Source organism: Choristoneura fumiferana, chromosome 16 (assembly GCF_025370935.1).
Source record: "Choristoneura fumiferana chromosome 16, NRCan_CFum_1, whole genome shotgun sequence".
NCBI classification, from domain to species: domain Eukaryota; kingdom Metazoa; phylum Arthropoda; class Insecta; order Lepidoptera; family Tortricidae; genus Choristoneura; species Choristoneura fumiferana.
The window spans coordinates 9,424,370-9,447,465 of NC_133487.1; the positions used below are offsets into that span (position 1 = coordinate 9,424,370).

The following is a 23,096-nucleotide window of genomic DNA, read 5'->3' on the forward strand; positions in this document are numbered from 1 at the left end:
CCCTTTCACGGTCCCCAGCTCCCCACTAGTTAGGTACTTAGTTTCCAGAGAAGTATGTTGGATTAACCTGGGGCAATCGGTCCAGTTAGGTAAGTCCAACTTCGAGAAAGAGATCACTCGTCGAATCCGACTCGGCTGGGCAGCGTTAGGGAAGCTTCGCCACTGCGAAGACACTTGTTTTCGTCCAAATTACCGCAGTGTTTGAAGTCAAAAGTCTGACCAGTGTGTGCTGCCAGTGATGACATACGGATCTGAGACGTGGGCGCTAACGATGGGCCTCATGAGGAAGCTTAAAGTCACTCAGAGGGCTATAGAGAGGTCTACACTCGGGGGTTTCTTTGCGGGATAGAATCAGAAATGATGATATCCGCAGTAGAACTAAGGTACTAAGGTTACCGACAGCCCGAAAAAATTGCGAAACTGAAGAGGCAGTGGGCGGGGCACATTGCTCGCACGACTGATGGCCGATGGGGTTAGAAGGTTTTCGAATGGCGTCCGCGGACCGAGAGACGAGCTGCCGGTAGGCCTCCAACAAGATGGAGCGACGACCTGGTTAAGATCGCGGGAACGCGTTGGATGCGGAAAGCACAAGACCGGTCTGACTGGCCTTGGGGGAGGCCTATGTCCAGCAGTGGACTTCTTTCGGCTGACATGATGATAATGATGATATTGGATTAGGTTAGTAAGCATAGCTAATAAAAAACATTAGTAACTAACTTTCTGCGTAACTAATTTATGCGTAAATCATTTTCTGCCTAAACAATATTCGGAATTCAAAAATTATGCGTAAAGCCCATTCGGCTTACATTGGTTAGGGGTAAAATTATTTTGCGTAATATAATTATGCGAAAACAGTTTCGGCACAAATACTATTATGCGTAAACAGATTATTCACTAACCTAACCAACAAAAAGTTGGAAAACCCCAGACTTTGTCACTTCAAAGTTCAATATCTCAAAAACTGCCAAACCGATTTTGATGAAACATGACTAAGAACCATCGCTAGAAAACCTGATTTCAAATTAAAAAAAACCGCATTCAAATCGGTGCATCCGTTTAAGAGCTACGGTGCCACAGACAGACACACACACAGACACACATAGCGATCAAACACCACTCTTTTTGCGTCGGGGGTTTAAAATAGAGTTATGACAAAAAAAAATGCGTTAACAAGGGGGAACCGTGTCATACTGATGAACACTTAGCGGCTGTTTCACCACCCATTGATTAGTCTTAACTGACGGTTAAATGTGATACCGTCTCTATTTGTTTTGTTCGAATAGACGGAGACGGCATCACATTTAACCGTCAGTTAAGTATCGGAATTCCCTCTTTCAAGGAATAGCAACTGCCTCTTTCATTTCCTTTTTTTTTTATTGAGAGAAATCGACATGACGCTGGCTCAATCGTAAAGTATAGCCAAAAAAAAAAAAGTATCGGAAATTGAAATAAAACATTGGTTTACTTTCTTTTCTCATTTGAATCTTCAGGAAAACGAAGAAAACCAATGAGTCCCATCCCAAGGAACATTAACAAACAACAAGGAACATTCTAATTGCACTGTAGCTGTCTTGCATGTGTGGTAGGTAGCATAGGCACAAGGTAAGTGGCTGCAGTTGGATCTTCCCAAAAACCTGCTTTCTAATAAAAAAAACCGCATTCAAATTGGTCCACCCGGTTAAGAGCTGCCGTGCCACAGACAGACACACAGACACACATACATACAGACACACATAGCGGTCAAACTTATAACACCCCTCTTTTTGCGTTAAAAAGTAACACTAGTAACTACAGGTCCTTACCAATCAATTATGTTTTAGCATCTTCATAGTGACCAAAATCGTTATCATAAAAAATGCCATTAAGGGCTCTGAATTTAAGGCACCATTAAGGAACTATAAAATATGCTCTAGAAAATTTATTGGATCATTAAAGTACTTAATGTAAACATGAAATCCGTGCAATCTACCCACATAGAAGTATTGAAATCAGATGATTTGGAATTTTGCAATAATACAAACAAATAGTACATACAGCCATTACTTAGATAATTTCCAGCACAGAATATAAAATACCTACTGAATAACTTTTAAAGACTTTGAAAAAATTTCAAACCCTACCTACTGAGCCATTGCATTATTCAATGCGTTTCAACCGTCTCATTTTTCAGGTAATTTTTCTTTAAAAATGGCGAAATATATATTCTGGTACATTTTCAGTTACCTGGCAGAAATACAGGAACTCTAACAAACAATGGAAAACGACATCAAAATCTAATCTACAACCAATTCCTAAAAAATGTGGCCATTGAAACGCTAGAATAATCGCCCACCTAAGCTTACAACAGTTCAAATCACATCAGTATTAATATATCCCTTGATACACAGAAGTACAAAATATTTCTCTGAATAAAAAATAAATCCTCCAAATTTTAAGGCAAATAAAGTAAAACAGTCACTAACCTTGTAGGCCTGGTCTTCATCCAAACAGGGATGTTGAATCCATCTTTAATTTCAGCATCACTAGATGACATATTGCTTGTTCCAAAAAATATATTCAAAGAAAAACAAAGGGTAAGAATGCAGCAATCACGCAAAATAAAAAACTAAAACAAACTTAAAAGACACCTGTCTAGTTGCTGGGAATGAAACTGAATGTTGTGAATTATCTTGAGCAGAAATGATAAGTTCAGTTATCAGCACTTGATACAAACATTGGGGACACTAAAAACAAAGTATTATTAAATATATGTAAGAAGTAATATTATTTAGCAATACTGAATTAAAGTTCAGGATATTTGACTTTCAGTTATTGTTGAACTTTGAGTTGAAACAGCCATCTGAAAAAGATAAATTCAAATTAACTAAGACCAAAGTTACACTTGTTGAAAATATAACAGACATACTCGTACATGGCATGGCAATACAGCATTTTTATGGCTTTTTGTCATCATTCTTTCAGCAAATATTGCTTAAAGTAATGATGCTCATAGTTAACTTTTTACACACGAAAAACTACCAATACTTTAACAATAGGTAGACAAGTCAAGATTGATCAAAGTTGTGGTAACTTTATAATTTTTTAATTTGTTGAGGATTGAGGATTTATTGTAGGAGGATAGTGATATTTTACACATGCACCTAGCATTAACCCACCTAGTAATGTCAATTAACTATAATTCTCCTAATGCCCAAGTCAAATTTTTGTTTTACGAACATGAAACTTTATCACTTCTAAGAGAGTTCAATGTTAATTTACCGATTAGTCTTTTATGCAAGACTTTGGGCACAGTATAACCAGTTTCCCTACAGTAATCCGACGGAGACGTCTAGCCAGAGCAACGTGCGGGGTGTGAGGGGTGAGACGCGGGTGGGAGGAGCCCTAGCTGCATACTTCGCCGTTCTTAATAGCTTGGGACAAGTCTTCTAGGGCTATCGCGTTTTTTTTACATTTAACTTTTTAATCAAATTTATTATGGTGCATACGACAGGTACTGTGAGTGCGTGCAAATCTTCATCTCGCATAAATAAGGAATTGGATTTCATCTATTTATATAATTATATTTATTTCTTTTTTATATAATTAAATTCAATAATAGGAGTTTTAAGTCCATTAAGTCTAGAAACTGAAAGTATTTGTCGGGGGTGCCGTCCAATCGTCATACAAACTTTTAGCATAATTTCATTTCACTACCTTCAAAAATCATAATATTCATTTATTATAAAAACGGATTTCATATTATTACCGAGCATAAGCTTTAAATAATATAACATTCATTAGCCATAATAACAATTGCTATAATGCTTATACTCAATAATTTCATTTTGAATATTCGGTTAATCATATAATTATTAAAATCTATAACAACATTTAGAATAATGATTAGACAATATAACATCATGCGTGCAAGATGAAAAAAAAAAAAAAATTAGTTGCGTCAGCGAGCGAAGCGAGCGAGCAAGACGGTTTGGAGCAGAAGCGACTCGGATAGGTTAGATTCAGAAGGCTACCCTTCTATGGTTGGCTAGCCTTCGATGTTAGGTTTTTTTTTTTATAGCAGCCCGGATAAAATTGCTACACAAAATGATCTTTGCTGTTGGATTTTTGCCCGATGTTTTATACTTTTCAATCATTATCGATGTTTGTATAAAAATTGTTTATTATGAACTTTGATTAATTATGCTGCATGACTATTATACAGAACTTTAAAATGCATAAGACAATTATGCTAATTGAACAATATTATTTGAGAAATTCGGCAATTTGTTTATATGTATATTGTTTTTATATGTTCTCAATATTTCGATAGATTGAAATTCTGATATTTGTGTCATGAGAAATAAAAATTCGCATATCGTTCTTATATGACAAACATTACACACCTATTTGTTGGTTACTAATCTGTGAAAGTATTATATTTTGTGGAAAAAAAATGTTTTTTATTTCATAAATAGTATATTTTGATACTTTTTACCCCTAGTAAGTATGCCACCCCTAAATTATTTTGTTTTACATAATTAAGCAATACCAATATGTACCGATTTGTAAAAGACATCTACCTTCCAAATTTTAAATTGGTGACAACCCTTCGTTACTTGCGTAAATACCTATACAGGCTGCAGTATCGCTCAACTTCAAAAGCGTTGGAAAAAAGTTTATTTTGTAACAAATACAAAATACAATTAGCAGTGCCCGGCGGACCCCAAACTAGGCTGAGCCTGTATCTTGGGACCCAGAATTGCTTGTTTAAAGGTATTAATTAATTAGGTTAAAATATTTATAATGATAAAGCAACTTTTTCTTGTAAAACAATGCTAAAGTGTATTTTTATCATAATTTTTGCTGACTAAAATTTACTGACCCTTATATTTAAAAGCATGAAGGTCTCACACTTAACCATTCTATCTACCAGTCAAGGATGTTTGGACAAATTCCATTTTCAAACTGTCATTGTTAAAAAAAAAACAATTGAAGGTGAACTCAGCTTATTATTTTAATCCCCACAGGCACAATGAGTTTGAATTAGGAATACCCACTGGTACTAAATAGCACCACCACGGGAGCATGATTACTAACTAATATATGGCCAACATCAATTAATGTGAGTACCTATTGCAATTCAGATCGAGAACGTTTGGTGTTATATCGGAATTAACCTACATTTACCGTTGATAAATTAACACGTTTCCAACACTGAAGATAGAATATCTTCTTAACATAACATGCTTGCATATCAATACGCATTGGAGAGGGTAGAGAGAGAACCAAAGGGGATTTTCCATGAATGACATGTTTTAGGTAGGTACTCCATGGCTAAATTCATTGGTTAATCCCAGATCCAGATCAAAGTGGAAATATTTGAGGTGAGCGTTCATGAGCGTTGCCTCGTTTTGATTTATATAAATAATACGAAATACGCAAAGTAAAAATACTTACACTTTCGAAATCCAAACTAATAGCACACAAATGAAACATTTTATAAGTAATCGCAATAGGGAAATTTGTACGTAGGATTCGTCAAGCAATAAAGTAATAAACACGCAACACACTTGGCTTGGATTGATTTGGGTGACACTCTTTCCCGGCCCGGATAATACCAGAATGGAAATACCAACCCTGTTTTTCGTGTACACGCTCATAGAAGCTCACGTCAGCAGTGCTACTACGAAACTCGAAACTCGAAGTTCGTATTGTACCGTCCCTCTCGCTCTCGTATTAAATAGTATAAGTGTTAGAGGGACCGCACGACACGAACTTCGAGTTTCGTAGTAGCCCTGCTGTTTCTATGGGCGTGTAAACAAAAAACAGGGTCGATATTTCCAAGTCGGTATTATCCGGGCCGAGAAAGAGTATCACCCTTTATTGACTGCAGGGCTACTACGAAACTTGAAACTCGAAGTTCGCGTCGTGCGGTCTCACTGACACTTATACTATTTAATACGAGAGCGAGAGGGACGGTACGATACGAACTTCGATTTTCGAGTTTCGTAGTAGCCCTGCTGGTTCGAGGATGTTGACCAGTGTTGCCAACTCCTAGAAACTCGAGTCGCTAAACTCAAAATCAAAAAGCGCTTAAAAAGTCGCTAAAATTAATTCCACCAGGAGTGCGCGTGCGCGGGCTCAGGACTTTGTCTGGGAGAGACACAAGAGGCCACCGGTGGTCTGAAAAACTAGGATAAAAAAAAACAAGTTAAATTAGAAGATTTCCGAATTCACTGAACTTGATTTGAATATTTTTTTTAAATAGCCAAAGCTAGAGCATAAACGAATTGAGCTTTAATTAAATAAAGTTAGAATTTGGTGCGCAAGCGCGTTTGTCGCTTTTTATGTAAATCTCTTGGCACTGTACCTACAATACGGTGTTTGACTATTTTGTACATGTTTTATAAATTAAAACTACACAATGCCTGTTATCGAATAGAAAAACAATTTTTAAGCTACCTTTACAAATAACAAAGTTATAAAGGTTTGAAATTCAAGATTAGACAGAGAAAGATATACTGGCATGTGACGTCACACGCCAGTACCGCCATACTTGCTGCATAGAGAAAAGGGTTTGAGAAAGAGACAGATATATAGCTTCTCTTCGCTAAACACTATCTGTTTATCTATATTTTCATAATAATATTAAGATATGATAAAGTCAGGAGTTGTCAAATACCGTATTCCCGTCGTCACCGATTTGTCAAAAAATGTATCCATTATTGGTCCTAGAACTATTTAAATTTGTAATCCAAAAGTCGCCAGATAAGTAGCCATTTTTGTCGTCAAAACTTTTTTTTGTAAGCATAAGTCGTTAGTTCTAACGAAAGTCGCTAAATTGGCAACACTGAGGGTGACATTGACACTCTTTCCCGGCCGTACAATACCGATATCGAAATACCGGCCTGATATATCGTGTACACGCCCACCATAGAAACTCTAAACTAAACCTATTTTTTTCACAGAGGGGCTACTACGAAACTCGCAAATCGAATTTCATATCACACCGTTCCTTTCACTCGCGTATAAAATGAATAAGCGTCAACGGGCCGGCAAGTTACGAAGTTCGAGTTTTGCACCTCGTGGTATAGGGCCTGACACTTATACTATTTAATACGAGATCGAGCGGGATCGCACAACACGAACTTCGTGTTTCGAGTTTCGTAGTAGTCGTGCAGGCCCTTTCGTAGTAGCCCCTCAGGACTGAAAAATTGGTCCGCTCTATCTATAGGTATGTACCTAACCTGCAGGGCTACTACGCAACTTGAAACTCGAAGTTCGTATCGTACCGTCTCGCTCGCTCTCGTATTAAATAGTATAAGTGACAGAGGGACCGCACGACACGAACTTTGAATTTCGAGTTTCGTAGTAGCCCTGCAGCTGGGCTACTTACTACGAACATCGAGTTTAGAGTTTCGTAGTAGCTCTGCTGCTTATACTATTTAATACGAGAGGAGAGGAATCGCATGACCCGAACTTCGAGTTTCGAGTTTCGTAGTAGCCCTGCTGTAACCTAACTAAACTTTGATAATCAGCTGACATCTGTCAAAATTATCAAAGCAAAACAAACTGTCAAACTGGCTTTATTTATTGGATTGGATTGGACGGCGCTTCTTATGTCATAGTCATACCTACTCTTACATGTAATGTAAATTGTTATTTGCGTGTTTGAAATATAAATCTGTGTAAATTGATTTTAATTTACTGAAGCAAATTAAATATAGTTCAAAGATGACGACAGAAACTGAACCGCAAGATTTAGATTGGGTGCAATTGCGCAAGGACATGGGAACTGCGCACCATTCTGAAACAATGAGTGAAAAATTTAGCCGAAAATTTTATGAAAACCCATTTGTTCCTATTGGTATGTTGTGGTCGTGCTCGATAATAATGATTATTTGAATTTTCACGTGCTATAGTTCCAACAGAAATACAATAGCTTACTAATGTTCTATTGTAATGAGCAAAAAATATAATCACTTTTAAAAACTACCTGCTAAATACACCCATACTTTTAGCATCAGCTGTGTAACAAATTCTCAGCAACTGTCTTCTGTCATTTTCCTTGTTTTACATTACCTACCCAATTAAATTTAGTCTCTTAAGTACTTAATCATTTTTTCTTTCCAGGCTGCGTAGCGACTGCAGGTGCATTGTCATATGGGCTATGGTCATTCCGGCAAGGGCAGATCTAAGATGTCCCAACGTATGATGCGCCTACGTATTGTGGCACAAGGATTCACAATCACAGCCCTTGTTGTAGGAGTTGTAATGACTGGCACCAAAGCAATAAAATAACTCTCACTACTGATTTGTTACAATTTTACTATATACATTTAGAAGTTTTCTGTGAATAATTATAGGAACATAAACATACAAAAAATAATAAAATAATAATAGGTACACTTCTTTGCATTTCTATGATAATACTATTATTTAAGTCCTAGTAGGTATCCCAAGAGGTCCAGAAATTACTTATGTCTAATTGATTTTGTTTAGCGGTGTTCTTTGCGATAAAGAACGCGGGCTTCCTACCGGAGAAAGCCTGCGTTGCTCTAAGGATTTAGCAGAATGATGACCAGCAGGGATGCCGCTATTATGTAAAAATGAGAAATAATTATTTAACAATACCAATACTTTAGAATTAACGTTAACTATATGATTAATAATTTTAACGTTATTTGGAGTCTTTTTGTGCTTTTTATTTTAACTCCAAATTTGTTACTTTTCCGGTCGTCCCGTAAAACCATATCGAAAAATACAAACTGAGACATGGATGCACAGAAAAACCAGAAAAAGAGACCAGCGCTGGGAATCGAACCCAGGTCCTCAGTAATGTTTCGCTTTCATCTAGAGACTTAACACCCTCTCGGAACTAACCGCTCACCCAGACAAGAGAGGTCGCTACTAAGCAATCAAATTATGATTGGTTATTTGGAGTCTTTTTGTATTTTTCATCACACTTGCTCGTAAACAGTGTCGTAACATGCAGGCTACCTTGGTTGCAACCCCCAAATAAAACCCTCGACCATAATGTGCTTGTCATGAAACCCGTGGTCGGTAAATGAGTCATTGCGCGTACAAATTTTCTTGTCATGAAGCCCAAGGTCGGTAAATGAGTAAATGTCCGTACTGATGGCGCTGCGCGCGCTGCGCAGCAGCAGGACCACATGCACACGCGGCTCAGGCACATGCCGAGGTAGGGCGACCAATATTTGGAACAATTATATTTTTTCTTTTAGAAAAATAAAATTTTACTCACAAATGTGATGAAAAACATTGTATGTCGGACGGGCGGTACTAGAATTACGAACATCGACTCATTAAAGCCCTGTTTTCGACTTCGGGCTTCTAATAGACTCTCGTTCGTAATTCCTTATTTACCGCCCTTAAGACACAATGAACAACTTATAACGTTACCATTTTTATGCCGGTATAAAATAGTATAAGGGTGCACATGCAGTCGCTAGTCGCTCGTTTGCAGCGATAAATCTTGTCAAGTGACTCCATTTTGAAGGTGATTTTGAATTTCCCGCGACAAAAAAGTAGCGTCATGTCGCCGCGTCGAGCAGCAGCGACAAGATGGCTTCTTGCAGGAATGGTCTTGGAAGCTGATTTCTTAACCTCATTTAGTAGCAGTCGTGTCGTGGTAGTAGTGGTACAAATAAAAGAAATTGGAGTGAATGAAAAAAAAAATTAATAGTTTTTGTTTTTACCGAAATTGATGTTTTTTACCAGCGATAAATTCAATTCAATTCAAATTCTTTATTTCGTATAAACCTCGGATAAACAGAGTATCCATCAAACAAACAAAACAAAACAAAGCTCAACATTTTCAGCTTTATCGCTAAATTTCACGTGACCAGATTTGACGTTGGAAACGAGCGTCGAGCGACTGCATGTGGCCCCACCATAAACAGTCCATCCATCATTTAACTGTAATTTAATTTCGTTTAACGTTACCAACTATTTAACGGTATCTGAAGCCTGCTTACTTTCTATTTTCTACTTTGAGTATTTATCTAGATAAATACTCAAACTCAAAAGATTTTCTATATTAAAAAGTGATTAAAACAAAACAAGTCTATGGAATGGAAAATGAATGACAAATAAACATACATAACCGGCAAATGTCAAATTTGTTATTTTATTTGATTTGAATAATAAAATCGATGCCAATTAGAAATCCACCTACAATTGCTTTAAAAAATCACTTTGCAAGTTGCAACGTGACTGGTACTTTTTCGAGATGCATGTGTGGTGTGCCTAGCAATTTGATTTAAATTTGAAAAGAAAAAACAACTGAAAGTGCAGTCTTGAAGTACGCGCATAGGTTACCATTTGCTAGTTGAAGACTAAGAAAATAAATGATAATAAAACTAATTTGTCTATAATGAATGGATTCGTAGCGGTACACTGTGGTATGTATTACTTAAATTTGTTTGCTCTAATTGTTATTGTACAATATTTTATGTTAGATCTATTCCTGCAGGAGCTGGTTATCACAGTGACACTCTGAAGAAGAAATATAAAAAATTATGCTATGTAGCTTGTAGAAAGGCCACTGAAACGCTCACGGCAGGTGGTAGTGCCATGGAGGCAATTGAAAATGCAATTATTGGTAAGTAACCTAAAATTGTAATAAATAAATAATTAAGAAAGATAGAAATCTTGATTGTATTGCTGTTGCATACTAGTGTCATTTTTAGGGTTCCGGAGCTAAAATGGCAAAAACGGAACCCTTATAGTTTCGTCAAGTCTGTATCGGTCTGTCTGTCTGTCCGTATATCACAGGCAATTTTACTCGAAAACTACAAGATGTATATCAATGAAATTTGGAGTACAGATGTCTTGTCAAAGCCGCTATTTAGTTTTGTAGTTAAATTACAAAAATAAATATTTATAGGGGGGGCACTCCATACACGTAACAGAAATTGTTTTTTTTTTACTCGCATCAACGTGTGGCACATAGTGCGACAGCTCAAAGATAGTAAGGTTTCTCAAAAACTTTTTTGATTGTGAATTCCAGAAATAATCGCTTCCAAAGTAGCAAAAATTGTGTCCCCCCCCCCTTCCTCTGTCTTGTAAACCGTTTGGCCAAAAAAATATGCAAAAAATATGGAAAGGTAACGCTTAATAAATACTTTTAACGAAAATTGATTTCAACATGATCGGATATACCGTTTTTGAGTTATTGCCGAAAAACTGCGCTTCTCAACAAAAGGACGTAAGTGCCGTGTAGGCTCTTTTTCTGGTAATAGATTTTAAGACTACTGTTATAATTGTGTTATAACGCACATAATATTACTTGTTTTTTTTCGTAATGGCTACAAAACCACCCTATCTTGGGCGTGTCCGACACGCTCTTGGCCGGTTTTTTTTCTCATCTGTTTGTAGCCTCAACAGCTAGAAATAGCCCCAAGAGTCCACCTAATGCTTAACACTAACCTAACCCTTGTAGTCGGGACCCCCTTTGCTTTAGTCCAACCCCTAACAGCTTCATATTCTAATTTTTCAGTGCTAGAAAACAGTGCAATAACTAATGCTGGATATGGATCAAACCTGAGCTGGGATGGGTCAGTGGAGTGTGATGCATCAGTGATGAATGGACAAACATTACATTTTGGTGCATGTGGAGCAGTATCAAATGTATGGAATCCTATTTCATTAGCTAAAGGGATCTGTGATAAACAGTGCGAGAGACTGTCTTTAGGCAGAGTGCCGCCATGTATTTTGACTGGACAAGGAGCCAAGTTATGGGCAGCAAGGATGGGAATAGAGATAGTAGGAGACCGGAAAATGATTTCGGCAAGAGCCTATAGACATTTTAGACACTGTAGAAGAAAATTGAAGAGATATACTGAACAAAATGATATTAAATTTAGTCCATTAGATACCGTTGGGGCTATTTGTATTGATTCCAATGGCTTAGTAGCAGCTGGAGCCAGTTCTGGTGGTGTTTCACTAAAACATGAAGGCAGGGTGGGTCAGGCAGCCAACTATGCCAGTGGAGTATGGGCTATGTCCAGTAGAGATGGTATTCAACAATCAATTGCCTCCTGCACCTCTGGATGTGGGGAACATCTCATAAGAACTCAGTTAGCTAAGAACACAGCTGAGAGTCTGTTAGAACCATCTCCAATACTAGGTTTAGATAAATGCCTCAAAGAAAACTTTCTAGAGTCCCCCCATCTGTGGGATGTTGGAGAGCGACTTGGAGGCACTCTTGCATTAAGATTTGACCCACGAATTGGGGAAGGTGAACTTTTCTGGGGTCACACAACAAAGACCATGTGTGTTGGATTCATGTCCACTGAGAGTGACAGACCAAAGGTAAGAACAGGAGAGAAGTACTTTAAGTTTATTTCTTTAGTAATTGTAGTCATTTTTACTAATACTTGTTTCTTTTTTTTTTTAGTGTGTTTTTTCTTATCTTCCACCTTCAGCGGTTGCTGGACAAAAGGCAGTGGTTTCAGGACATCCTTTCACAGTTCCTTTGCCCCCTGCTCCTGAAATACAATGGCAAATAATGGCTGACCCTAATGATGTGGAACTTGAACAAAATGGCTCTTCTTGACAAACAGCAACTTGAGTAAAGTAGAATTTAAGAGTACAAGTATTATGCTTCCAATATGCAATTCCACTAAGAAAATAAACAATGACAAACCTGAAGAAAGCAATACTGCCTTCCTAAGCCGAAAGGCGCTATCTAAAAAATAGCTTTTCTGTCATTTACACCATGTGATTCAGAATGTTTTAAGATACACAATAGTTATATAACTCGTGTTTTTTTTTTGAGATAACACCTTTTGTCTTAGGAGGGCAGAATAAATGTTACCATTCTAGTTTAAACCATTTTTAAGTAATTTTACCTTGTACTGAACTCTTAAATAATGGGGATATGAAGACCTATCAATGGTATCAATAGGATTAAATGACAACTATCACAATATAGTTATAGTGATGAAACAAAATGCACTCTTCAGTCATGATTAATTGGTTTAGTAGTATAATTTTATTGTTAAAATTTAGAAGTGGTTTTGTTTTCATTACCCACTTTCAAACAAAAAGAGTCATTCATTTTTTAATTCATATAATGTTGCGTCATTTCATGTTCATTGCTATCTCTGTATTTTGCAAAAATAACTAATAACTTGGCTTTTGCTGCAGTTTGTTCGCAAATTATTATTTTTTTTGTCAATTTTGATACAACCTATAAATTGCCTAGACCTTGTTTAGTACATGTACCAAATTACATGTAAATTGGCCCATAAGTGGGTAAAAATAAGAGTTGCAAGATTTGTTTGTTAGTCACGAATAAAGCTAATTTTATGTGCATTAACCCTTTAACCGCCATTGTCTGAATTATAAGACAAAAATTATTCAGCTCATTTCGCCGCAGTCTTATAATTAAGACAAAATGTCATATAGTTTCGGTGTAGGTGGCAATACGGGCACGTACGAATGAAAACGTATTGGCGGTTAAAAGCTTAACAATACATAGTTATAAATTGTGACAGTTGCAGGTGCATACTGCAAATTCGTAAATTTATTATGTTTTCATGCATGGATAGTAGGTATTGGTAATAATAATCCAGTAGTATTATTAAAAATGCTTGTATTTGTGTACTCTGTAAATAATAAATTCGGTGAGAGGCGATTAAGTACAACAATATAAAATGTGCTCTAAATAAAAAAAGTTCTCTGCTGCAGTAGGAATAGCAAATAAAAGTATTATTCTATTATTATACTGAAATTGGAAATGAAGTTATTAAATTGGTTTTCCTCACAGGCTTAAATAAATTATAATAATATTTCATACCTATGCCTAACGGTTTATTATGGTCATTATCGTTGTACATAATGGTCAAACAAAATTTGCCTGAGCATAGTAAAACATACATGTCATGCTTAAGCTTAAATTTAGTGACAAACTGAGTTGTCTAAGGTCATTCGCCACTTCACATCTGTTATGGACAAGTAAAAACAAATTAAACAGTTCTTTCTTTTGATTATTGTTGGTTGTCTAGGTACTGTTACCTACCTATATATAAGATATACCTGTAACATCAGCCAGTCGAGACATCAAGTGACCAATGACTTTTATTGAGCACCATTTATTTGAATAGTACCGATAGTATGTATAATACACGTACGTTTTAAAGCATGTAGTAAATTTTGACAAAATAAATCGTACCTAAGCAAATAAACTAATGGGTAGTGTGTAGGGTCTAGGCTGAACAGTTAGTCCTCATAGCACCCAAATAAGATAAACGTTTCAAAATTGGCCACTGCTAGACGATAGCTGGTCCAATGTGTTGGTTGTGACATGAGTGGGCTAACTGACGCAGTTTACTGTAGATGTATTAAATTTTACTGTATTGAGAGCTATTTAGTGTGGCTGTGTTCGAACACTCCATTCCCATTTGTCAGGTGTTGATTTGTTTTTAATCGATTGTCGGTTATTGCTGTACAAAATGTCCGATAAGTGTGAAGAGTCAATATAAAAATGTTTAGCAGCCCGAGCCACCGACGTTTTGTCGGGCCCGACACCCGATAAGTGAGAATGGGGTGTAACAATACCAATATTTACGACAAGTGGGGTTTTATAATATTCCCATGCAAAGCAATAATATTCCCATGCTGAGCTTCAGCAAGTACAGTCGCCATCTGATATTTCGGAGCGGCCAAAGTGAACAAAAATATCGGAACATGAACTCTAATATAATAATAGAGTGCATGTGCCGATATTTTTGACCACCTTGGCCGCTCCGAGAAATATCTGATGGCGATTGTACATCATCGATTCGAGTGTCACATTGTAATTATTGGTTTGTTACCTACATAGAAATATAGTTACGTACCTAAAAAAGGATCTAAACTTAAAACGAATCATAATGTTCTTAGTATAATTACTTACGTAAATTTACATTACTAAATAAGGTCGCGACATAAATTTTTGTACTGAAGTAAAATATTATTTCATTGGACAGGATTTAGACTACATCAGACTTAGATACACAAGCAATATGTTATTTATCATGTTACCTCTTTGGAGTGTCCACTATAGACAAAAATATTACAGTAAACAATGAGAAGTCTTGTTTCATTTAGTGCTGCCTTTTACAATTATTTGTTTAATTCTTAGTCATATAAATTGGAAGCTTGTGTTATGACATGGTTTTTTAGAGGAATTTATATGTAAAGTAAATTGTTTGCAATTATTTATATACTTAATATTCTTTTATGGAAAGTGGAAACACATAATTTATAATATCATAAATAATATCAACTAGACATATTTAAATGTAAAATATCACATACCTAAATCTACATTAGCAAAAATATCAAAAATAATGCTTACACATATTAATTACGAATTATGCTTGTATGACAATTAAAATTGTCAAAACTATTTGTTTAATTCACAGAGCTGCTGGCAAGGTTTCAACAAAATGTCAATAAAAGGACAAAGTATTATAATAAGTAATAAAGCAATTACCTAATACATTATGGGAAGTTGTAAAAAGTTAAAAAAAGTGTAAAAAGTAGGGAAGTTTAAAAAAGCTTTGAACCATAATTATGTCGGTTGGTATTACAAAAATCGAGCCTCAAAATTATAAATAAATCTAATCATCCTTAAATCATTGATATTAATCACTTTTTAACACATTTTTAAATAAGTAAAAGCAAAAACAAAATTAAATGCCAAGTTAATACTGTAAAATAAATTCATGTGAGTTGTCATTATCACTAATCACGAAAAAGCTTAACATTCACAATAATTATAATCAATATTCCAAATATATTTCATTATTTCGAATAAAAGGACAATATTCAAGGCATTACTCAAGTCTCTTTCCTAGTCGATCAATCACATAGTTAAGACACATTAGTTACTCACACACATCCATACTCATACCAAATTGCTGATTCCTTAGAATTCTCTGGTTTCTCATTCCTACTTGGTCTTCTGTCATGTCTCTGCTCCTCATTCTCTTTCAGGACATCGTCTTCAGAAAGCGGCGTATTACTTACAGTCCGTTGACTTTCGTTGTTCGATCTATCATTTGTGGTCTGACAAGCATTGTCACCTATAACGGTTGATATTCTGTTATAAACCAAGAAAGTTGGATTTTCTTTCAAGGGGGTGCTTTGTGGTCTGGCATTAAGGGTTACTTCGGGGTTGTCGTCTGCTACATATACTGTGCGTCTGGAACCAGCTGTTCCGAAGACCGGAGAAGGTGTTGATACTGAAATTGGAAAAAGTTGTAAGTGAAAACCGAATTATTAAAAATACAAGGAATAGATACCTACTACAATATCAAATGAATAGATACCTGCAGGCAATCCTGTGTCTCCTTCCAATCCTTGATAACTGTTCCTATGGGATGGAGGAACGGCTTTGTGCGGTCTTCTTCGCAATGACGCTCTGATCAGAGCGTCGTCCCCTCCCCCGCTATGAATGGACGCCGTCGAAAGCCTTCTCACAAAATTTCCTTCACTTAACCTAGTAGATTCTAAACTAGGTATAGATCCAGATGTATCAAAATCTGGCTTTTTAAGAAATTTTTCGTCAAATCGCCTGCTGAACGAAAAATCAGCACTATTCCTTGGTGATTCCCCGCTTGGATTTGACGATCCTTGATCTTGTTCAGAACTTTTGGACATCTTATCTAAGTCTTGGCTACCTGGGTCAGATTCTCCTGATTCTGAACCTGCAAGTGTCAGTTGAGACTTAGAGCGACCAGCATCTTCAATTCTTTTCGCGCTTCGGGATGGCACTTTATTTATCAAATCGGTGCCAGCTTTTCTAACTCTTTTAACAAATGATGCTCCGAAACCACGCCGTTTAGTCGTGCAATTATCTAGTTTCTTGTAATGTTCCATTATTTTTTCTTCCAGCTTTTCTTTTTGACGACACAAGGCATTTACTTTATCTGCGAACATTTTCTCTTCATCATGATAATGTTGCTTATCCTTCAAGGAATGCGCCAATAGTTCATGATATTGAGTTAGAAGTTGTGATACATGATCCATTAATGAACGCCTATCGGCGTCTAAGCTCTTATTCATTTGTACAAGCATTTCACAATGCTGATTAGTTTTACTTATTTCTAACTCCATGCTGGTTATCACCTCAACCTTTGTATTGATTTCTCCTGATATTTCAGTATTTCTCAATTTCAACTGAGTCACTTCACTTCTGAGGCTTCTGTATTCTTCTTGCATATTTCTATATTCATTTTTAAGTCTGTCACTAGCTGTGAACAAATTTCTAAAATCATCTTTTAATTTTGAGTGCTCAGCTCTAAGGTTAGTCAAGTTTCTTGATTCTACCTTTAGATTATCTCGTTCCATTTCATACTCGGCCACTTTCTTTTCACAGATTACTAATTTTTCTTTCAATTCCCTGTTCTCAATTTTAAGATCTCTTAATGCTCCTTTGACAGGTTCTCTCTCGCTGAGTAACATTTCGTATTCAGTATTTAACTGTTCATGTAGTGTTTGCAAAGCAACTTGATCTCTTAGTAAGTTGTCCTGTTTATCTTTGAGTACATCCAGTTGCTTTATTACTTCTTCTTTTTCAGCAGCTAGCTGGCTATTTGCCAACTGTAAGGTCATTTGCTGGGAAATTAGCGATCCGTTTTGAGAATTCAGAGTAGCAATATTTACTTGTAATTTTGCATTTTCAGCTTGACAAGTTTCGATAGATGCCTGTAATACCGCAAGATCCGAAGTTAACTGTTCTATTTGTGGATTAATGACATCTTCTTCCGTTTCATTCTTTGCAATTGCGTTGCAATTACATAGAACTATTTTCGTGAGGTTTACTTTTGCAGCAATTTCGGATATCAATCCTTCATGATCCGAATTGGTAATTATTTTTTCTAACATATAATCAATATTTATGTCCTTGGATATTATTTCAGATACATGAATACCAAGTTTCTCTATGCAATTTCTAACTTTATCAAAATTAACCTTTTCTGTGATCAAATCCTTTTGTAAAGTTTGAATAGTCTCACTATCTATTTTCTTTTGTGATTTTAATTCGTGTGTTTTTTGTTCTAAGTCTTGTAGTCTATGCAACATGTTTTGATTGATCTCGACTTCGCGAGTCAACCGTTCAATTTCCTTCTTCTTTAATTCTATCTCAGTAGTTAACTTGTCAAGGGATACATCTTTTTCTTCCACTGCTTCACGCAGTTTACCAACTTCTCTTTGAAGATTATGTGATTCTTTTTCACTGTATGTAAGCTTAGTTTTAAGTTCTTCTGTCTGTATAATTAATCCAGTCACCTTATCAGCTTCAGGTTTAAGTATATTAAGTTCTTTAGTCTTAGCATCTAGAGACTTCTCAAGATCATCAGCTCTTCTTTGTATAGAATCACAAAGCATTTGAATTCGTTGTTTGTCTTTTGTCAAAGATTCCAGATGTTTTTCAAAGTCTTGGAGTTTATTTTTCTCTGACTCTCTATCTATTGATTGTCTGTCTATGGATGTTTTCTGAGTGTCTAAAGAATCTTGCAGTTTTCTGTTTTCTTCTAGTGCATTTTTAAAAACATCTTCTAGTTCTGAATTCTGCTGCATTACCCGATTACAATTATCTTGAAGTTGTTCACATTTTAGAGTTAATCTTTTCTTTTCTTTCTCTAGCTCTAAGATCTTGTCAGTACTTTCGAATAATGATTGTTCCCTTAAGTTGTCAATGGTTGAAAGAAGTCTCTTGTTTTCTAATTCTAGTTTTAAAGCTCTTGCTTGTGCATTGCTTGTTAGTTGTTCTGACAAACTATTTTCACCAGATTCTAATGTACTTTCTCCTTCATTGTCAGTGTCTAAATTGCTATTATTACTTTCACTCAGTACAGATTTTGTTATATACTGAAGATGGTTATTTTCTTCTATTAGTTCTTGAATCTTTTGTTGATCAGCATCTCTTTCCTGAAAGCATTCTAAATTAATAATTCGAATAATAATTCGATATTTGGTTAATAGTAATTGAATATACTTACCAGAGCTATGTCATTAGCTTCTCTCTTCAATTTAATCATTGCAGCCTCTAGAGTTAAGCACTGATCTGCGCGTTTCCTGGCTCTCTGCAGTTGTTCTTCTAAAGCATCTCTCGTTTCCATTAGTGCTTTATTATCTTCTCGCAATTCCGCTACTCTAGTTTTGTAATATTCTGCATCAGCCAAACGATCACGATATCTCTGGATGTCTTGTTCCAACCTAGTTTAATAGACACAGTAAAAAAAATTGTAATGAGCTCATAATGAGCCAAAAAATTGAAGTTAAAATACGAACCTGTCACAACGTTCCGCTTTCTCCCGTAATGCATCAACTTCGTCTCTATATCCCACAGCTTTTCGGGCTTCATTGAACCACTCTTGACTATCAGTCCTTAACTTGGCCAAAACCAGCTTTGTATGCTCCAAATCTTCACGAGTTTCAGCCAACTGTTCTGATTTTTCTTCTCTGCAATGAAATACATGATTTTACATAAATAAAGACATGACTACTAATATATAAATAAATACATGAGTTTATTTAGTTAGTTTCTTTAGTAAAAATAATTAAAACTTACAGTTCTTGTCTTTGCTTTCTCAATCTTGCCTTCCAATCTGCGAGTTCTACAGCTAAATGCTGACTTTCTCCATTACTCTGGCTGACATTTTGAGTAGACCTGCTTGTACCATTTTTGTTTTCACCACTCTCAGTCTCATATAAACCCTCATTGAGCATCATAGTAGCCCAATTTTGCAGATAATGATCCCTTTCTTTAGCTAGCCTTCTCATGTGGTTGAACATAGTTGGTGATTGGAAGAGATCTACAGCATCTGGCGTCAAAACCACTGTTTGCATGTCGGTAACCTTTAATAAAAATAGAGGACAACTAGTAAGTCTCTTTTCTTTGAACTATAAAGTTGTAATTTTTTTGTAAGGCATTTTGTATGGCAACAGTGGAAATAGCACAGGTTACTTTTTATGCCGTAATTCTGACTTAATGAGATATACTCATGCTAAACCCTGATAATCAATGGCTATTTTTAGAGACATGAGATTCTGCATGAATGTTTGAGACTGCAGAAAGAATTGAAGACAAATATAATTTTTGGAAATGGAAATGAGAATTTAATAAAATCTCGGATTTTTTATTTAAATGCCAGGTCTACATTTTACGTGAGCAAAGGCGCGTTTAAAGGCAATTTGATTAATATTATAACGATAATGGTGAAACAGATCTAGATGAAACTTGGTGTAGAGATATACAAAGATCTGGATTGAGACAGGATACTTAATATAATATAAAATAACAAACATATTCTAAGATTATAAATGTTTTATAAAAGTATTTTAAGGCTGGCAAAGCCACGTTTTCAAGCTAGTTGTGATATAATTAGAAGTTTACAATTCAGTTTGTATTCAAAGTGTAAGGCATTAAGGTTGTGTACTGAGAATTTATGATGCATAACTAAATACTGATCAAAACAATGGCTCAAGTTTTTAGAGACATGAGATTCTGCATGAATGTTTGAGACTGCAGAATGAATTGAAGACAAATTTAATTTTTGGAAATGGAAATGAGAATTTAATAAAATCTCGGAATTTTTATTTAAATGCCAGGTCTAACAGTTTACGTGAGCAAAGGCGCGTTTAAAGGCAATTTGATTAATATTATAACGATAATGGTGAAACAGATCTAGATGAAACTTGGTGTAGATATACAAAGATCTGGATTGAGACAGGATACTTAATATCCTGCATTCCTGTGGGATAATTAACTGTTATAAAATAACAAACATATCAAACTCTAAGATTATAAATGTTTTCCATAAAAGTATTTATAAGGCTGGCAAAGCCACGGGTTCAAGCTAGTTGTGATATAATTAGAAGTTTACAATTCAGTTTGTATTCAAAGTCATAAGGCATTAAGGTTGTGTATTGAGAATTTAAAATGATGCATAACAAAGGTAAATACTGTCAGCAACACAAACAAACTCAAGTTTTTAAGTAGGCATCAAATATTACACAACTTCTACCTGCGAAAATTATCACTATATTGAAGCCTTTATGTCAAGGTTCAATATGAAGGACAGAGTGGGCACTCTACTCTGTTACTTGTCATTTGTATTCAAATCACATATTTTTTCTCTTTGTTTTTGATTTAGCATTTGAGTATGCCTGCCAATTTTGTCAACAAACAAAATGTGTTAGGTATATGAAGCTTGAAGTTTTATGCTTGAATATGTTTAGCTTCAACGTTGAGACTTGCCTTGTGTTAATTATGCATACAGATGTCTTACATTAATTGCCTGCTATTTCTATAATCATTTTGTTACACAAAACCAATAGATACAGGCTGGAACCCCATTTTCAGAAACTTTACTTTAACAATAATGTATTTTACTGTAGTCCAGGGAAGGCCTTTGCCGAGAAGCAGGACACCATATGGGCTTATTAACCCTTTGACCGCCACGGTCGGTAAAATACGACAGCTGAAAAAAAATGCCATAGTGGCCATGTTGGCATTTTGTGGCGCACATGGAACAATTTTCAGAAAAAAAAAATTGTCAACTGTGACCAACTGTAGCGGTTAAAAGGTTAAAAAAATTGTAGGTCTCCATACCTGCTTGATGCATTCCACAATATTATGCTGCAGTTCCACATCAAGCTCTTTGATCCTAGTAATAAATGTCTCCTTATTGGGACACTGTACAGCAGCTCCAAGTAATAACAATATCAGCAGCTTCATATTTTCTAACCCATCCCTGGATTCTGGAGTCTTCCCCAAACAAATACATTCAGGTACCACCAAGAGTGTCATCCCCAATTCCTCTTCATACAAACTCTTAACATTTTTTATGATAGCGTCAAAATTCTTCACTCTCCCTAAAATTAATGCTTGGTCCTCTAAGCCAGCTAGCTTGGTGATATGAAAGGAAGGTTCCGGGTCAATCTGGAGGTAAACTTGCTGCAGGACCTCTCCACTGAATAGAGATGAGTATTCTTTTACACATTCTGGACTTGGCAAGCATGATTTTAACTGAAATAGAGCAAGTTTAGATCTTAAGTGTGAATAATGGATGGAAAACCAATGTAAGGTATTCCAAGTAATTAGCAATGTAAAAAATATTTACTTAGGTAAAGAGTAACTGAAATTAACCAATTATAACAAGTAGTAAAAATAATCTGTTTTGTAGATTAACATTAAAATAAACAAAATATACAAAAGAATAAATTTAACACAAAATAAAAGTAAAAAGGCAATCCAAAATTATGCATAGATGTGTGTTTTTGCTTACAAGAGGTTAATAGAACCTAACAAATCACAAAGCTACCATAACATTATCAACAGTCCAGTCTCACATTGTGCAGTATTGACCTAATTACATGTTTAGGAGTTGAGATCACATAATGTTTATCTATTTAACAGTCCAATGATTACACAATTAAGATATTGAAGACTGAAAACAAAACTGTCATGGTCATCAATTAAATGTAAAATGAGTAACAAAAATCAAAAACTTGTTGAAAACTGTAACTAAAACCATGCCTATAATAGCATTAAAATTTTACTGATATCTATTACGAAATACCACTGCTCAGTGGAGCATGACGATTAGCAAAATGAAACCACTTTTGTACTATAATACTTACAAAGACAAATTACCATCACTACAACATAAAGTGCAAAACGCGAGTTCGTTCAAGCGGAACAGCTGTGTGATTTTGTCTCACGGTTCATTATAACATAGAAACAAAACCTGAGGTATCACTTACCCAAGAAACTAAGGGGCCGCTCAAGAATTCTTCAATCTCGGTACCAGAAGCGGCCATTCTCACCAAGCGTTATGAGGAACGGAGCCTGCTCCCTTGCAAATGTTCCAAGCGCATGGCATTAAAGTGTTCCTCACAGTTTACACCAGCTTCGAATTTGCTCAACATCTGCTATGAAATACAAAGAAACTACGAAGAGTAGCGTAGCTACACCGCAAGCGAACAAATTTTACGACTCCGATTCCGTCCGTCTTGTTTCATCGAGTTGACTGACACTTGCCAACCACAAATGTTGCCAGACAGTGATAAAAAACCCTCCATTAACTACTGGT

At 35.8% G+C, this 23,096-nt stretch overlaps 4 protein-coding genes across 4 annotated transcripts in view; 2 read left to right on the top strand and 2 right to left on the bottom strand.

Annotated features, from left to right (window-relative positions):
* LOC141435972 (uncharacterized) overlaps positions 1–5,600 on the bottom strand; it is a 22,253-nt gene extending 16,653 nt beyond the window's left edge. Inside the window, exons 1-2 of the mRNA XM_074098788.1 lie at positions 5,437–5,600; positions 2,463–2,839 (exon numbers count right to left, since the gene is read on the bottom strand). Of these exons, the coding sequence (XP_073954889.1) occupies positions 2,463–2,533 (71 nt within the window). The 5' untranslated portion in view covers positions 2,534–2,839; positions 5,437–5,600. The remainder of the gene's footprint in view (positions 1–2,462; positions 2,840–5,436) is intronic.
* Positions 5,601–7,539: 1,939 nt separating this feature from the next.
* Positions 7,540–8,390, top strand: LOC141436532 (HIG1 domain family member 2A, mitochondrial). The gene is given in 3 exon segments (XM_074099537.1): positions 7,540–7,846; positions 8,113–8,162; positions 8,164–8,390. Coding segments are annotated over 3 exon segments (300 nt in total). The 5' UTR covers positions 7,540–7,713; the 3' UTR covers positions 8,281–8,390.
* A 1,042-nt stretch (positions 8,391–9,432) lies between these two features.
* Positions 9,433–15,080, top strand: Tasp1 (Taspase 1). Its single transcript, XM_074099536.1, has 4 exons — positions 9,433–10,403; positions 10,475–10,603; positions 11,501–12,315; positions 12,401–15,080. The coding sequence occupies exons 1-4, from the start codon at positions 10,376–10,378 to the stop codon at positions 12,557–12,559; spliced, it is 1,131 nt and encodes a 376-aa protein (XP_073955637.1). The 5' UTR covers positions 9,433–10,375; the 3' UTR covers positions 12,560–15,080.
* Positions 13,584–23,030, bottom strand: Girdin (protein girdin). The gene is made up of 7 exons (XM_074099533.1): positions 22,768–23,030; positions 21,614–22,030; positions 19,571–19,857; positions 19,291–19,461; positions 18,999–19,215; positions 16,323–18,927; positions 13,584–16,235 (listed from the first exon to the last, which is right to left on the bottom strand). Exons 1-7 carry the CDS (start codon positions 22,822–22,824, stop codon positions 15,883–15,885), a joined length of 4,107 nt encoding a protein of 1,368 aa, XP_073955634.1. The 5' UTR covers positions 22,825–23,030; the 3' UTR covers positions 13,584–15,882.
* Between the last annotated feature and the right edge of the window lie 66 nt (positions 23,031–23,096).

Coding starts and splice junctions, on each gene's coding strand:
- Tasp1 (XM_074099536.1), top strand. CDS start 10,376: ATGAATGGATTCGTAGCGGTACACTGTG. Junction 10,404..10,474: donor ATTCGTAGCGGTACACTGTG/GTATGTATTACT, acceptor CTATTCCTGCAG/GAGCTGGTTATCACAGTGAC. Junction 10,604..11,500: donor AATTGAAAATGCAATTATTG/GTAAGTAACCTA, acceptor CTAATTTTTCAG/TGCTAGAAAACAGTGCAATA.
- Girdin (XM_074099533.1), bottom strand. CDS start 22,824: ATGGCCGCTTCTGGTACCGAGATTGAAGAATTCTTGAGCGGCCCCTTA. Junction 22,031..22,767: donor GCGGCCCCTTAGTTTCTTGG/GTAAGTGATACC, acceptor GCTCTATTTCAG/TTAAAATCATGCTTGCCAAG. Junction 16,236..16,322: donor AGACACAGGATTGCCTGCAG/GTATCTATTCAT, acceptor TTCCAATTTCAG/TATCAACACCTTCTCCGGTC.